The sequence below is a fragment of the Carettochelys insculpta genome, chromosome 3 (genome assembly GCF_033958435.1).
Source record: "Carettochelys insculpta isolate YL-2023 chromosome 3, ASM3395843v1, whole genome shotgun sequence".
NCBI lineage: Eukaryota > Metazoa > Chordata > Testudines > Carettochelyidae > Carettochelys > Carettochelys insculpta.
In genome coordinates, this window is record NC_134139.1 from 154,551,070 (window position 1) to 154,568,373 (window position 17,304).

General features: G+C 39.9%; 1 protein-coding gene across 1 annotated transcript in view; it reads right to left on the reverse strand.

Moving 5' to 3' along the window:
* The window catches only part of ADGRB3 (adhesion G protein-coupled receptor B3), a 704,839-nt gene that overhangs the window by 52,817 nt on the left and 634,718 nt on the right, over window positions 1–17,304 (reverse strand). The window contains exons 20-21 of the mRNA XM_074988878.1: window positions 776–926; window positions 85–154 (exon numbers count right to left, since the gene is read on the reverse strand). Of these exons, the coding sequence (XP_074844979.1) occupies window positions 85–154; window positions 776–926 (221 nt within the window). The remainder of the gene's footprint in view (window positions 1–84; window positions 155–775; window positions 927–17,304) is intronic.

The following is a 17,304-nucleotide window of genomic DNA, read 5'->3' on the forward strand; positions in this document are numbered from 1 at the left end:
CCCCAAGACTGTGTTGTATAATCTCTAATGGGCATGGCAGCTTTGTTAACCCACAACATGATTCATCACTGCGGACTGACTTACTAGTGAGATGTTCCGTATCCTTTTGTCTTGGTAAAGCCTATTGATATTGCCACCACTAATGCTGGTAAACCTAGAAAAAAACAAAAAGGGAAAAACAGCAATCGTCATTAAGACTCAGCTAAATACCACTGGGCTTTTGGGTACGAAATGATGAGAGCAAACCACTTTCATCTAAAATGATTGATTTTGGATGGAATGAATCATTTAACAAAGCGCTGCTCTGTTGCAGCTTTTGTTGCTTTCCCAAGCACAAGGGAAGAGCTGGGTTTCAGCCCAGTATGCATCACTTTTGTGTTGCTAAGTTACCAGTGCATTTGAAATAGTATAAAGTGAACTAATAACACATAGATTCAGTGAATTTTCAGTGAGGGGCTTTTGTATCTGTAGCCTTTTTTTTTGCAGAAAAGCTACTAAAAAGAAGTCAAAGCATATCTATTACAGCCTAATAGAATGCCGTAACATTGGAATATTCATCAACAACTGTAACTTGAGCCAAATCAAGAGAATAAAAGTATATTGGTGCTAGCAATAAAAGGAAATCTTCTTGTACTGCTTTTCTGTTTAGTAACTATGCTATTGATAACCTGTCAGGAGTATTGAAATAAATACCAACACCCCTTTCCATTCTAACATTGATGAGTCTAAGAATGTTGATTTTAATTATTCTAGCTATGTATATTTATGGGCTTACCCCATCCAAGGCACAAAAAGCGTTTCCTTATGAGTCGTGTCCTAATTTTTCCAGTAACAGCCATGTACGACTGCCACGCTTCTGTCAAAACCCAACAGAACGAAGCTAAGAAGAAGAAGTGTAAAAATGCGGTGGTCGTGGTGCAGATGCCCTGCAGGGAGCAAAGAAAAGCTCACACTGAATACATAGGGACAATCATTTCTCCTTCACAGGGTTGTCATATTCTATCAGCTTGACCTTCACCCCGAATATCACACTTCTATCTTTATAGCACATTTGCCGTGGGGATTTGGATGAGGCAGAACAGATTGAACCCTGTTCAGAAATACACTAACATGGACAGTTTTTATGAAAGTCCTTTAAATATGAAATCGAACAAGGATTCTTACATCTTTACTTTGGCCACAGAACATTGCAAATCTCTGCAGTGAGTAGGTTGCATGGTTACTGAACACTGCAATATCACTTCTGTGAACACAGTGAATGTGGAAATACAAACTAACAAACTTAATTGCCATTTTTTATATTTTTCTCCCATCATGCAGACTAATCTTGATGATAAATCTGAACTCCGGTGGGCAGATTAAAGCTTCCTCCTTTATTTGATTTTTAATTTAAATCTTACAGAATATAACGCTGCAGGATACTTTTGGCATACATGGCCTGTCATTTTTTTAGTCAGGTTTAAGCAACTCAACCTTAACAATTATATTGATTATTGTTTTATGCATGTCAGTCATTTGTCATCTGAAAAGTACTCTGAACTCATCCACCACACACTCTGCTTTGTTATTGTAGCCCTTAATTAAATTTGACGTTTTGGCTCATATAAGTAATTTGACTGTCCCTTGGAAGTAAATTATAATCCATCACTTCACTTCTTTATTTCACTATGTAATTCTACATACAGTAGATTTCAGACTATTAAATGCAGAATGTGTAATTCCCTAGCACCAAATCCCACTGATATTATAGAATATGAAGTATAGAGATCTTTATTACATTTTAAAATATAACCAGACTATGATCAAATCACCCTGCCAAAACAACAATTCTTCATCTGAAACAAATTAATGTATTGCACATATTACTAGTGTAGTTCTGTTGCTTCTTCATGGTACTAATTTAGCTTTACTATTTCTCTCAAATGACAGATTCAGTTGGATTTCTTAATCTGCTAATTACCAAACAACTTTACATCTATTTGAAGAGTCCAGTAGAGATAAATTGATACATACCTTACTATTATTCATTTAAAAGTAAGAAACAGCTTTAGCTTCATTAACTGTATGTCAACTAAGCAATACAGCTATTTATTTTATTATTAGATAAGTTTTATATAATTACCACTTTTAAAAAATCAAGTTATGCAAAGCAATGTAAAAACAAAGAATTGTCAATATGCACTAACCATTAAGAAATAAAAACTAACAATTAAAATATCTGTGACATTTAAGGCACAGTAGAGGAATTATTTTAATGAGTCCAATTTTGCAGCTTTATCTCATTTGAATATTCCTGATGACCAGTTCAGATCCCACATTGGTTTCCACTAGTGTAACTCCATTGATTTCAGTAGAAATATTCCTGTCTTACACTCAGGTAAATGGGACAATAACAAAACTCTAAAATTATGCATAAAAGTCTATACCTTATTTATAAATAATTCTGACATACTGCATTGACAAAATTTCTTTTGACTATCATAACATCTCTGTGAGAAACATGGAATTTTTCAGCTGCCTCAGTGATGTGTGTGAAACAAAAAACTTAGAGGTTAGCTTTTGAGGTTACACTGTAGAGTATGACCTAAATTCAGACTGAATCCTATTGCTGAACTGGTACACAGCTACTCTCAGGGCCTGTTTAAAACACCTAGCTTTGAAGGCAAAATTCTCACTGATGTTAGAGACATCACAATATATACTTGAAAATATCATCAGGCAATAAAAGATACTGTAAACCTGGCCCATATAAAATTATTACATACAGGAAAAGCACTCTATTTTATTCTAACAGAGAAGGAGCCATGCTAGTCTATACACTGACTGCTTTTTGTTTTGATAGTGTATAGTCTATTTTATCCTGTAACTTAAAAATAAATCACAGGATAAAGACATATCATAAAAGCCACATGACCGTTCCACATCTGTCAGGAAACAATTCCAGTTAGGGGTGGTGGAACAATTGCTATAGTAGTCTATAGTCTATACACATAGCAAAAGGGTATCGCTATAATTTCTATCTGTCTTGTAGATAGTGAAAGCCATTGAACCAAAGGCCAAGGTGGAAACCACTTCAAACCAGTCAGTGCAGCAGCACTAAAGCAATCCTAGTTCCAGTACCTAATTACAAAGGGAAGTTAGTGATTAAGTTTTTAATTTATTATCATTAAGCCTTAAATTTAGCTACTCCAAAACCATGTAAGATCATAAAATCCATCCTAGTAAAGCAATAATGACAACATTGTTACATTGGGTGACCATATTACAATCAAAAACTTAGTCCAATAGACAGACAGATTTGCAGGCAGGCCAAGAATAACATAATGGTCATATGAACATACTGGAGGCATTAAGATGATGATGATGAACTAAAGTAATGTGCATGTTAATCCTGTCTGTCTGGGCTTTAGACCTAATTTCTTTTTATGCATTAAAGCACATATGAAGTTTCAAAATTCTGTCATTCTAATTCTAATGTCTATAAAACATACTTCTGTATTTTGTCCAGTAAGTTAACTGGAGACAGTAGTGCAACAAAAAAGTCATAAACTCTCCTGAATTAGCATTAATCTGATAACATTTCTACACCACATGACTGCAATCTCCAGAGTTCTATATATTAAATGAAAAACCTGATGTCATTCACTTAACAAGGGTCTGGATTTTTTTTTCAGGTCACTTACAGCCAATCTCTCTTATTCCATAGTTACAAACCAACAATTACAGCATCTGATTATGATTATCCTCCCAGCAGCTGTTGTTAATGGTACATCATCGATAGTATCATTTAGACACAATTGCAAAATAAGCCATCCTCTTAACCACATCTACATAACACTCCCCTTCCAGAAAGGGAATACACATGAGTGAGATCAAAAATGCAAATGAAGCTTTGATTTCAATCTCATTCCTCACTTCCATATTCTTGCACAATCGCGCTTCTGGAATAGACTTTTCCGGATGCAAAAACAGCTATGTAGATGGGGTTCCTTCAGAAAAAAAACTAAATGAATGCGGAAGAAGGGTTCTTTCAAAAACAGGCTTTTTCCAAAGGGACCCTGTCTACATAGCAGGTCTTGCTTCCGCAAGTGTCTCTTCTGGAAGCGCAATCATGTAAGAATATGCAAATGAAATTATAGATATGTAAATATGCACTTCATTTACATTTTTGATCTTGCTTATTTGCATTCCCCTTCCAGGAAGGAGGTGCCATGTAGATGTGGCCTATGATAAAAATATCTTAGCCAATGTGTTCAATTTCAGAGTTCTTTTAAAAATGTCAGTAGAAGGGCATGAGATCTTTGGGACAGTGTTGTGTTGGATTTCTTTCCCCTGAAATTGATAAATTGCTTGGAAGGAAGCATTCCTATAGTATATTAGAAATAAAGAATATATAGAGAAATACACAGTAAACAGAATGATAGAAAACACAAAAATAACTGTGTTCCTGCAGCAGCTGGCTCACATATTATGAATTCATACCAGAAAACTTTCATTTGCCTTTCTGTTAGGCTTTTTTATAAAAGCTGAGACATGCCCAATAATTGTTCCCCAAAGACGGTTTTTGTCATTGTAGCAAGTGTCAGAGAAAAACAGCATAGGTAACACAGAGTATTACCTACCCTAACAAAAAAAAAAAAAACCCTCAAAAACCCCCACAAAAACAAAGCTTTTTACTTTTCATGTAACCAACTATACAGTCCATAAATAATGCATGGCAGAATAAAGCCTATTCTCTTTATTTAGTCAACGAAACTAATCACTGCTAGGAAGTTTTGACTGAATATGGACTGCAGGATTTGGCCCAAGTTCATATCTGTACTGAAAGAAAGGTAGATGCTAATAATTTTCCAACATAAAGGGGGAGGTGTAGGTTGGATATTAGAAAAAACTATTTCACTAGCAGGGCGGTGAAGCACTGTAATGAGTTACCTAGAGAGGTGGTAGAATCTCCATCCCTGGAGGTTTTTAAGTCCCAGCTTGACATAGTCATAACTGGGATGATTTAGTTAGGGTTGATCCCTCTTTAGGCAAGGGGGCTGGACTCAATGACCTCCTGAAGTCTCTTCCAGCCCTAGAATTCTATGATTCTATGAAGCAAATTACAAAGAAAAAATACTGCCTTATGGGTAATACTCACTCAGGACGTCTTGGCTCTGCTATAAAAATATTACAAAGACATTGCAAGGTATCACTATAAGCTCTGGAGTAGCGTGCCCTGAGCTTTCGACAATGTTTTAGAGGCAGAGTTTCGGTCATTTAAAGGTTCGCCTCCAGGAAACACTGTTTAAAAATGCAATAATAGCTTTACAAAATGTCAAAGTAAGAAAAATGTACTTTAAGTACAAGGCAGGCTATATTTTTAAAAATGGAACTATTACTATCTTAAAGGTTTGAGAACTATAAACTGCAGAGAACAGTACACTGCAGACTTTTTGGAGTCTCTTCCAGGACGAGGAACAATAATGGCACCGTAAAGAAGTTTGAAAGAACCTTTGCATTTTAAACCTTATTTTCTTACTGTGATGGGGTGGACTAAGCCCGGTGTCCTTTACAGGAGGCCAGTGGCCTTGCCATACACCATCCCAATGAGAGGAGCAGAAGAAAGGTCCTCCAGGGAGGAGAGAGCAGCCGTCTCTGCGGCAGGCAGTCAGGGCCCAGCAGGCCAATATAAAAGAAGCCTCTGGGTGAGGGTTAGGCAGTTTCTTTCAAAAGCTCGACCCAGGCAGATCTCCACACTGTCTGGGAAACCAGCAGTACTTTGAATAGTTCCAAGTGTGAGCTGAACTTAGACCTGGGCAACACTCTGGCCCCATGGTCAAAGACTGGCCACAAGCCTGACCCATGACCTGACAGGACTGCGGACAGTACTAGTCAGATCCTAGCCCCAGAATCTTGTCAGATGACCAGGCTAGACTGCACGGGGCACCCCTTGGCCACAGAGGGGCACTCACAAGTAGGTTACCCAACAATATTTGTCTTCTGTTAGTTTATTGTACTTCTGATGTCATCTAGCAAGAAAATCAGCTCATATCTCTTAAAACCTTAAGGGTGAGAGTAGTGGTGGTATGGCAATTCTGCTAAACTACAATGCTATATAAACTTTAAAATAACTGATATTAAATTGTCCTCTTTGGGTATTGTACAGATAAACTTAGAGTTTTGCAAAATGCAAGAAGTTCACTAATGTTTCCAGTACTGGGGGATTATCAACTGGTAGTTACCATAGAGGTAGTCAAATTTTTGGATTACCAGGATGATAGCACATTTGCAGAGCTCTCTGTAATGTACTAAATTATTCTGGTTTTCCAATATCTGGGCTTTTGCTTTGCTTATTTTATCTATCACTCTTGACCATCTGTCCCAGATTTGTTTGTTCTTTTATTTGAGAAATCCTTAGAGTCCCATACATTTTTACAGAAAGAAAGTTTATAGTGTAAGCTTTTTTTTTTTGGCCAATTGAGCTTCCAATCAAGCTCTAAACCCTAATCTTACAGCATCCATCTTGGAGAATTTATAATATTTTCACTGATGAGATTCAGCTAGTGATCATAATCCCACAAATTTAGCTTGAAAGATATTTATGCATCTCATTTCCCTGTGAAAGAAGTGTGCATGATCATTACTCAAATCCACTTAGAAGGAAGTTCAGTAAGACCTTCTTGCACTTTCCCCCTCAGCAACTTGATGCTATTTACATCCAAGCCAGTATCAGCAAAATCATACAATGAAATTCCTGGGAATGATAGTGCTAATGTCACATACCCCAAAAAGGTAGTGTGGACCTGGGTTAATGACTATGGGTAGCATATGCCCAGGCCCAGCATGATATGTATGGGCACTTAGTGTGGTTATGCGGTACATGCCTTGCCAGTATACAGGCAAGTGTAAATGAATGAATGAATGAATGAATCCTTAAACTGCTCTTTGGATGGTAGTTGCCCCATGAATGATGAAACTGTGGATTTGGTGGTTCTTTGGCCACCCTAATCCCTCTCTCTGCCAGTTTTCTTCTCCAGACACTTACAAAACATAATGGACAGCTTTGCTCTACAAATTAGATGTGAGATGATTGCTTGTTTATTACTTGGCTCAGACCAACCAGCTCTTTCCAGAAGTCAGGCAGGTTTTTTGTTGGATTTGGAAAACATTGCTGCTTTTGTCCTACCTCATTATGAGAGTTGATAGGGATTATAGAGCGTCCAACTCGATTCACCTTGGCCTTAACAGAACTTTCAACTAGCTTATGCACTAAAAGGGAATTTCCCAGCCTTTTATATTTGCAAGAATGAGACATATCCTACTTAGGCTGCTTGTACACTTTCACTCTCCCATTGGAGGAGGCATGGAAATGAGGCAATTTGAAGCAGACTAATAAAGCACTAACGTGCATATCCAGTGCCTCATTAGCATAATAGCTGCTGCGCGAATTTCAAAGTGCAGACTTCAAATTGCAGGTTGACAGTGAATATGGGGGCAACTACGAAATAAGCACCCCACTTCGACATTCCCTTTGTCCCACAGAACTAGATCAGAGGAAGGGAATGTTGAAGTGGGGCACTTATTTCGCAGCTACTCCCATCTTCACTGTCAACCTGCAATTCAAAGCCTGCATTTTGAAATTTGCACAACCACCACTATGTTAATGAGGCACTGAATATGCATATTAGCACTTCATTCGCCTTCTCTGAATTGCCTCATTACAATGCCACCTCCAACCGGAGAGTGAGGGCATACCAGCAGCCTAAATTTGCTTCACCTACTAGTGACAGGTAACACTTCCCCCACATCCTTAACCCCTGCCAGTATATACACCCTGGATTATATTTACCTACTCCAATCATCTGAAGAAGTTGGTTTTACACACAAAAGCTAAGAAATTTGTTAAAGGACCTGACCCACAATCCATCAAAATGAATTGGAAGACCCCCATTGACTTCAATGGGCTTCAAATCAGGTCCTGTAGTGTTAGTGTAGCTGGAGAAAAGTGCACAGATGATGGCACATAGCCTCTCCTTGGACAAAATGCTTCCAGTAATTCTGCTGTATCCATGGCAAGGGCGCTGGGCTACATAAACCCTTCCTATCTAATGTATGAATAATTTTACTGTTGCATGAATACGGCCTCCACAGCACACATAGCGAACTTGGCTCTGTTGTAGTTTAGATTAACTTTTACACTTATCTTTAAACATGGGAAACATCAAACCTGTCAGGACAGATGAACTTGAAGAGTATTTTAACTCTTACATGAACATGGTATGTTTCAACGTGTAGCAGCACAGAGGAGTTTGCCTTTTGGGAGAACTGAGAAAAACAACTACCTCCACAGCTCGAAAGTGTAAACATGAATGTGAATGTCAGTTTTTAAATATCTTTCTGCCTACGTATACACACACAAAGGTGTGTGTTGTATTGTGACAGTGACGCTATCACTAACCCACAAATGATGCTTATTATTAACACCCTTATTTTCAGGTTCTTCATAAGACTGTTCAGAAAAAATATACCTTTCAGTGCTCAAATGACTCATTCTTGATCTAAGCACAAAGGTGAACAGAGCAGAGATATTTCATAAAAAATCAGTTCACCATGGGTGTGAATTATCTATGCTTGAGGAATAATTTTTTTTTTTTTTATTCTGTGTGGCTCTAACCCAGAGAATGACTCTGCAAAATGTGGTTTCCATGTTTATTGTGTCTTTAAAATTTCTAGCTTATTTTTGAAGTAAAAAAGATTAGGTTTTGAACTGTCAACCATGCAAAAGCAGTCCAGGCTCAGCAAGTCAATCAGAATTCTTACCTTCTCACACATGACTGAAGGCTAATATTATTGCACAGGTGTGTCTGAAAGCATAATTTGAAGACACTGGGGCTACACAGGCATAATTTGAAAGCATAATTTAGCCTGCAGAACCTTTGTTCCTGGTTATAACACATGAGAAAGAAAAGAATGTAGACTGACTGTCAAGATAAGATTGTTGGGTTTGTATTTGGAAATTATTTTCACTTGCAATCTGAGCCAATTAAGCTGGAAATACGTGAAACATGAAATTCCAGAAAGCCATTTACACAGTTGGCTTCTAAGGCAGGTTTGCATTTGAAGGAATTTTTTGATGCTTCCTTAATACTTAGATCATTACAAATTAGGTTTGTTTGAGAAGCGTTGAACGTAGCCAGTGCAGGATGCAGACATGAATGCAATATAGTGTACTTGCAAGGTTGGAAGAAATGTAAAAGCAAAGCTTTGTAATTCAATAATGTTAGCTGTAGCTTTTCTAGCTTTTACTAGTGTATTGGCTATATGCTGTACATCACTTTTAACTAATTTCATAAAGAAACATCAGGCTCCAGAACTCCCTGCAAACATTCACAAGTAGGAAGATTTGAATGTGCTATCATGCTCACAGATATAAAGTATATGAGAGGAAAGTGGGACACAATAGAAAATAACAAATTAGCATAAAAAGAAGCAATACTAAGAAGTGTTTCTAGAATTCTAAGAGTTCTTTGTTTAAACATTCATTGTGGGGGCATTAAGCCAGTACTGATAGTGAGGGAGTAGCTGAGCTAAGTGCAGTGGTGATAAGTCAGAAATCGCTGAACTAGGGAAGAAAGAGTACAGTTTAAAGAGTAGTTCAGAAGGACTTCCTTAGGAAGCTCTAAGAGAAGGTAGCAGATGGGTCTGGGCTCTAACAAATCCAAACTGAAGCAGCTCCCTTGAACAAACAATGTAACACAAGTGAGACAGAGAATGGAAGTGATGGGACTGAGGCTGCTGCTACACTACCCTCTCCCATCGGAGGTGCCATGGTGATGAGGCAATTCATAGCAGGCTAATGAGGTGCTAATGTGCTTATTAAGTGCTTCATTAGCATAATGGTGGCCGCACAAATTTCAAAGTGCAGACTTGGAATTGCAGATTGACAGTGAAGATGGGGTATCTGCGAAATAAGCACCCCGCTTCGACATTCCCTTCCTCGGAAGTAGTTCTGTGGGAGTAAGAGAATGTCAAAGCGGGGCACTTATTTTGAAGCTGCCCCCATCTTCACTGTAAATCTGCAATTCAAATTCTGTTTGAATGGCCGCCATTATGACAACAAGGCACTGCATATGTGCGTTAGCACTTCATTAGTTTGCTTCAAATTGCCTCATTACCATGGCACCTTCAATGGGAGAGTGGTAGTGTAGCAGCAGCCTGAGATAATCAGACATTAAAGACTTGAAGGAGGGAAAAAAGGACAATGTTTGTATCCACTCAAAGTTGATTTCCTCTCTGGAGAGAAAGAGAGTAATTGAAATCAAGGTTGGGTGATTAGGGAATATTTCTATTAGCTGCTCAGCAATGCAATATGAGAGAAAACTAATCTTGGTGTGTCTTTTCCATCTAAAAGGACTTTTCACTTTGAAAATGTGCTATCATCAGGAACTTCCTCTCTTTCATATTAAGTGGGGTCATTTTTAGCTCTGTTATCAAATTTGATCTTAATCACTAACTTAGAAATTCAAAAAGATGTCTGGAAAGGGAAGCTCAATAACAGAGCCCAGAGTAGCCTTACACTTACACTGACTGTACTGGTTACAATCTCACCTCATGAAAACATTCTTTCTTCCTTTCTAGGTTACTGATCTCAGCACTCAACTGTTATAATTTAATCTCTTCTGAATATTAATTAAACTATATTGAAACAGTAGCAATGCAATTTTATTGCCTGGCTCTGCACCATAGTACAAGATTACAATATTGTATTGATTAAACTGTTCAATACAATATTATTAAACTATGCTGATAAACGTTTGTGTGTGTGAAAGGGAGATATCATGTCTACCTCTCCCATAAATTGACAGAAAATATATCATTCACATTTTTGCATATGTATATTTAAATCATAATCTGTCATAATCCTTACAACATGATGAATTGTTAATTAGAATCTAGGGGCTTTAGTTTCATTTTCCATTATTCCAGACACATAAAGGGCCTCAAAGTGCCAAAAGAGGATAGAGTAAGAATGAGAATAAATAATGTAAAAAGAATAAAGCTCTAATTCTCTCCAAGGGACTGATCTTAAAAGGTATTGAGCACCCTCAGCTTCCTCAGATGGAGGGAGCTTAACAACTAGAAGGAAACATTTTGTCTCTTACAGGAACACACCTGTAAAGAATAGGCAGCATGTAAAAAAATGTGAAGCAGGGTGTCCTGAAGAAAGCAATGTTTTAAAAAGTACGTACCACAGCTATCTCCCGTGAAAAGGCCGAGTATACCAATTAGAACAGTCTCCACCAGCTTTTTTATACTGGAAACACTAGTTTCCTTAAAGCTTATATTTTAAAGAACCTCTATATTTTTTCATGAAGAACATAAATTTTTGTAAAAAATCAAGGAAACATGAGGTGGCTATGAAGAAGTGGGCAGGTGTCTTAAGCTTGGAGTGAACACAGATATATATATATTATTATATGCATATAATTTTTTCTTTCACATCAATATATTCACACTTTTCAAGTTATTTTCTCTTTCAAAATGTAAAATTAAATGATTCTGACAGTAGCAACTGATAAAACTGGGTAGCAAAGTCCTCCCTCTAGCCACTGAACATGGATGTCACACACAACCGGGAGCAAGTTTCTCCTGCTTTAGGCCAATGTGGCTCAATCTTGACCTGGAGTGATCAGCTGGCAGTAAAAATCTAGTTCAGTTCAGTCCTTGACTTCTCTGCAGTAACTCTAGACAAAGGTGACATAACAGTAATAAATTCTGGGTGTTTGGGCGAGGCAAACAGCCAGTGGTTAATGTAGCTTGCAAAGGGAGTAAAGGGCTCTTGCTACATCATTCTAGATGGTGTGGGAGTGTTGCTCAACTAGCTCAAGGAGAAGATGGAAAACTCTATGTCTTTTTTCAGCTGTGGACAGGAAAGTGGAAAGGACCAAAAAGAGGACTCTCTTCTCTACCATTTTAACTCAGAAAGAAACCCACTGTGACAACTTGCACCAGGGCTGAAAGCAGAAGATTATTTAGGGATCTAGGGATTATAGTGGACCACAAGCTAAATATGAGTGAACAGTGTGATGCTGTTGCAAAAAAAGCAGACATGATTCTGGGATGCATTAACAGGTGTGTTGTGAATAAGACACAAGAAGTCATTCTTCTGCTCTACTCTGCGCTGGTTAGGCCTCAGCCGGAGTATTGTGTCCAGTTCTGGGCACCGCAGTTCAAGAAAGATGTGGAGAAATTAGAGAGGGTCCAGAAAAGAGCAACAAGAATGATTAAAGGTCTAAAGAATGAGACCTATGAAGAAAGGCTGAAAGAATTGGGCTTGTTTAGCTTGGAAAAGAGAAGATTGAGGGGAGACATGATAGTGGTTTTCAGGTATCTAAAAGGGAGTCATAAGGAGGAAGGAGAAAACTTGTTCTTCTTGGCCTCTGAGGATAGAACAAGAGGCAATGGGCTTAAACTGCAGCAAGGGAGGTTTAGGTTGGACATTAGGAAAAAGTTCTTAACTGTCAGGGTGGTCAAACAGTGGAAAAAATTGCCAAGGGAGGTTGTGGAATCTCCATTGCTGGAGATATTTAAGAACAGGTTAGATAGATGTCTATCAGGGATGGTTTAGAAACTTTAGATAGTACTTGGTCCTGCCATTGGGGCAGGGGGGTGGACTCGATGGCCTCTCAAGGTCTCTTCCAGTCCTAGTGTTCTATGATTCTATGATTCACAGAGGTTGCCAAGGAGCTCTGCATAAGACAGGATCTTGGCCTGTATCATCACGATCTCAGTCTGAACAAGCAACCTAGGGCTATGTCTTAGACTATTGTTGCTATTTTGGGATACAAATGTATCCCAAAGTAGTAACTGTGGGGCTTTTCACCATGCTTGAAGTAGTGCAGCTATTTTGAGCATGGTATTCTACTGCCACTATTCCCTCTTCTTGAGGGGTGTAGCAGAAACCTCAAAGTATCCCCTTATTTCAAATTTTGCTGCCATTTGGATGGCACCAAGTCCAAAGTAAGGTAACTCAAAATAATTTAGGTGATTTGCATTGCACAAATGATTCCAAATTAGGGCTACAGTCCAGATGTAACCTTGATGTGCAGTGTTCTGCCTTTCCTCACCAGTCCTTGAATTACAGAGTTCCCTCTTACTTCTCAGTCAACTATGCTTTCTTCCAGGGATAACGTCCTTTCATATAGCCAAGAAATCAGAGCAAACAATGTTGCCAGATTTAAAAATAAATGAATGCAGAAAAATAGTGGAGAGTTATGTTGCAGAGATATAAATTGTAATCCCTCCAGTATTATAGTACACAAGGTACATAGTAGAGCACTAGCTACATTATTGTACCTCTATCACAGGTTTATGGTAGGGCTTAACTGAGGCTATAATTCATGCACCTGATAATGGGATGGTTGTCAGGCAGGAAACATAGGTGCAGATGCCTCACAACAGAGTTTCATGGATTATATTGACTCCTCCTAAGATTCAGAGCCTAGTTCAAGCCCTAGCAATCGATCTTCAAGGCTGTCAGTGATGGTGGCTGGGTTGACAGTCCTTTCTTCCTCTATCCAAGAGAAATATGTAGATGGAAGCAATGAGGCAATTTTACATCCAGGATGAAGTTTCAAAAACTGGAGGCAGGAAATTTGTAAAAGACACCATAGACTGTGGAACAGCCCATACAAGAAATCGGACTGAGCCGAAGTCCAAGTGTACTAGGGGAAATGTCACCTGCCCTCCCCTGCAAAGGAGGGAGATTCTACTTTCATACAGGCATGAGCACACAGAGGCTATGTCAATACGTGCACGCTACATCGAAATAGCTTATTTCGATGTAGCGACATCGAAATAAGCTATTCCGATGAATAACGTCTACACGTCCTCCAGGGCTGGCAACGTCAACGTTCAACTTCGACGTTGGGCAGCACCACATCGAAATAGGTGCTGCGAGGGAACGTCTACACGCCAAAGTAGCACACATCGAAATAAGGGTACCAGAAACAGCTGCAGACAGGGCCACAGGGAGGACTCAACAGCAAGCTGCGCCCTTAAAGGGCCCCTCCCAGACACAGTTGCACTAAACAACACAAGATCCACAGAGCCGACAACTGGTTGCAGACCCTGTGCATGCAGCATGGATCCCCAGCTGCAGCAGCAGCAGCCAGAAGCCCTGGGTTAAGGGCTGCTGCACACGGTGACCAAAGAGCCCCGCAGGGGCTGGAGAGAGAGCATCTCTCAACCCCTCAGCTGATGGCCGCCATGGCAGACCCCGCTATTTCGATGTTGCGGGATGCAGATTGTCTACACGTGCCCTACTTCGACGTTCAACTTCGAAGTAGGGTGCTGTTCCCATCCCCTCATGGGGTTAGTGACTTCGATGTCTCTCCACCTAACGTTGATTTCAACTTCGAAATAGTGCCCAACACGTGTAGCCGTGATGGGCGCTATTTCGAAGTTGGCGCCGCTACTTCGAAGTAGTGTGCATGTGTAGACGTGGCCAGAGAGAGCAGAGAGAATAGGTCTTCTTTGGACTGTCTACTGTCACCAAAAAGGGGTTAATTATCAGTTATGAGAACCCCAGCAACTCTGAACCCAAGCATTACCTCAGTAGGCAAAAAAATACAAGAAGTGGGTCAATCTATGTTCCTTGGTGGTAATGCACTAGCCAACAGGGATATCTGGAAGGAAATAATACCATAAACTGGTAAGCCACGTCCACCAGCTTAAGTAAGCTTTGTTCTTTTCAAATCTACAATATAAAGATGATGCTACAAATCTCCAACTCCATTTTTTTCCACCTTAACATAAGGGTGTGAAAGCTCAAAAGCTTTGTAAGGTAGAGACGTATGTCTAAGTGCCTTTGAAAGCAAATGCTTCAGGAAACATTAGAATGAATAAATAGAATTAGAATAGGATATTAATAGAACAGGGTATTCAACAGAATGAATTTAAAACAAATGCTGGGATTCCTCAGTGTTCTACAACTCCTTAACCCCAAAGAAGCCACAAATGATGATATCAATTTTCAGTACATACATTAAGAATGGAGCCAGAGTGTCTGCTGGGGGACCACATGAACTAGGCTTGAAACATGGACACATACATATCTCATAGAGCTAGAGGGGACCTTGAAAGGTCATTTGAGTTCAGTCCCCTGTACTCATCAAAATCTATCACCATCCCTAACAGATTTTTTTTTTAAATCTAACCCACCCCAAAACCCTGGAAAGATCTTCTCAAAGATTGAACCCACAACCCAGGGGCTACTAGGGCAATGCATTAACCCTGAGCTACCACTCCTGTCTTAAGCTAGCCTTTCCCTTGTTGGCTGACTGAAGGAAACACATAATTGACATTTCCTCCAAGAGAAAGAACTTATGGGACTTTGCAGCACACAAAAAAACAGCCCAGGATAGACAGGGATGGTGCAGTCTTGTTCAAGCCCTAACAAACACATGGGAAAAATTCAGAATTAGATTACTGTAAAGAAATCTGGGAGAAGAGCAGCACTTCCCTTGCTCTACTGCTTTTCTTTCTCAACCTTGCTCCAGTTACCCCTATCTTGGGATTTTCCATGTTGCTGAGCCCTATCAAAGTAAGGCCAATAATAGGGGTAAAGTGTGAGGGAACTTACTCCTTCCCCATGTAGTCACTGGGAAAGAGGTGGGTCATTACAGTAACTTAGGTAGCATTGATATGATAAGTAGGTGTGCTACAGATGGTTCTGAAGTCAGGAGCATATTCCAGAGAGTTTACAGTCCTACATATATACTAAACTAACTATATTCTCCAACAGAAACCCCTGAGTATTAAGATGGGGCCCTGCAGTCTCTCTGTTAAGCCCTAATTTTGATTGAAGTGTAACAAGAGTCACTGGAGACACTTCTGGGTCCCCAAAGCAAGTAAATGTTCTGCAAGTGCATTCCTGGCCTCAAGCCTAAGGATGCTTGCCACGGAGAATAGGAAAAGCTGTGGAGCTCTCTCTTGACCAGGGCCAACTGGCAAAGCGAAAGCCATGCAGCTCTCCTAAAGGTCAGCTATTCCAAGCAGACAGAAGAAAGGATGCATGACTACGTAATCATTCTGGAGAAAGCCATGTCAATTTCTGCAGAGCAGACATTTGAGTATCAGCCTCAGGAAAGGAGACAAGGGTGCAATTTACACAATTCCTCTCTGGACATTTTTCTTAAAATTATTTTATTTTTGTGATCCATATATTTTTCGTGTGAAGCAAGAGGACATTCTTCTACAGATGAGGGGGACGGAGGCGCCCATCTGTCGCCCCGACATTTCATCTTGGGAGGTACGCTGCCTCCCGGGGCCCATATCCGAGATGTTACAGAGGTGTTGTCGAGGATTATCTGGCCCTCTGACTACTATCCCATGCTTCTCATCCATGTGGGCCCTAATGATACTGCGAGGTGTGATGCAGAGCAGGTCAAGAGTGACTTCAGAGCTCTGGGGGCATGGGTGAGGGAGTTTGGGGCACAGGTGGTATTCTCCTCAATCCTGCCTGCCAGTGGTAGGGGCCCAGGCAGAGACAGGTGCATCCTAGAGGTGAATGCCTGGCTTTGAAGATGGTGTCGCCAGGAAGGCTTTGGCTTCCTCAACCATGGGATCCTATTCCAGGAAGGACTGCTAGGCAGAGATGGTGTTCACCTTTTGAAGATGGGAAAGACGGTATTTGGACACAAACTGGCTAACCTAGTGAGGAAGGCTTTAAACTAGGTTCGATGGAGGCAGGGGAGCAAAGCCCACAGGTAAGTGGAGAACATGGAAACCTGGGAGATGGGTCAGAAATGGGAGGCAGCATGGGCGACAATGTCAGAGTAAAACGAGGGTCAGGGAAAAACGGGGAGGCAAGATCAAATCAATATTTTAGATACCGAAAAACAAATGCAAGAAGTATGGGTAATAAGCAGGAAGAAGTGGAAGTGCGAATAAATAGGTACAACTATACATTGCTGGCATCATGGAAACTTGATGGGATAATACACATGATTGGAATTTTGATATTGAAGGGTACAGCCTGCTTAGGAAGGACAGACAGGGAAGAAAGTGGGGAGGTATTGCCTTATATATTAAAAATGTATACATTTGGACTGAGGTGGAGATGGATGTAGGAGATGGACATGTTGAGAGTCTCTGCGTTAGACTAAGAAGGGTAAAAAACAAGGGTGAAATCCTACTATGAGTCTACTACAGGCTGCCTACCCAGGTGGAAGAGGTGGATGAAGCTTTTTTTAAACAACTAACAAAGTCATGCAGGGCCCTGGATTTGTTGGTGATGGGGGACTTCAACTATCCAGATAT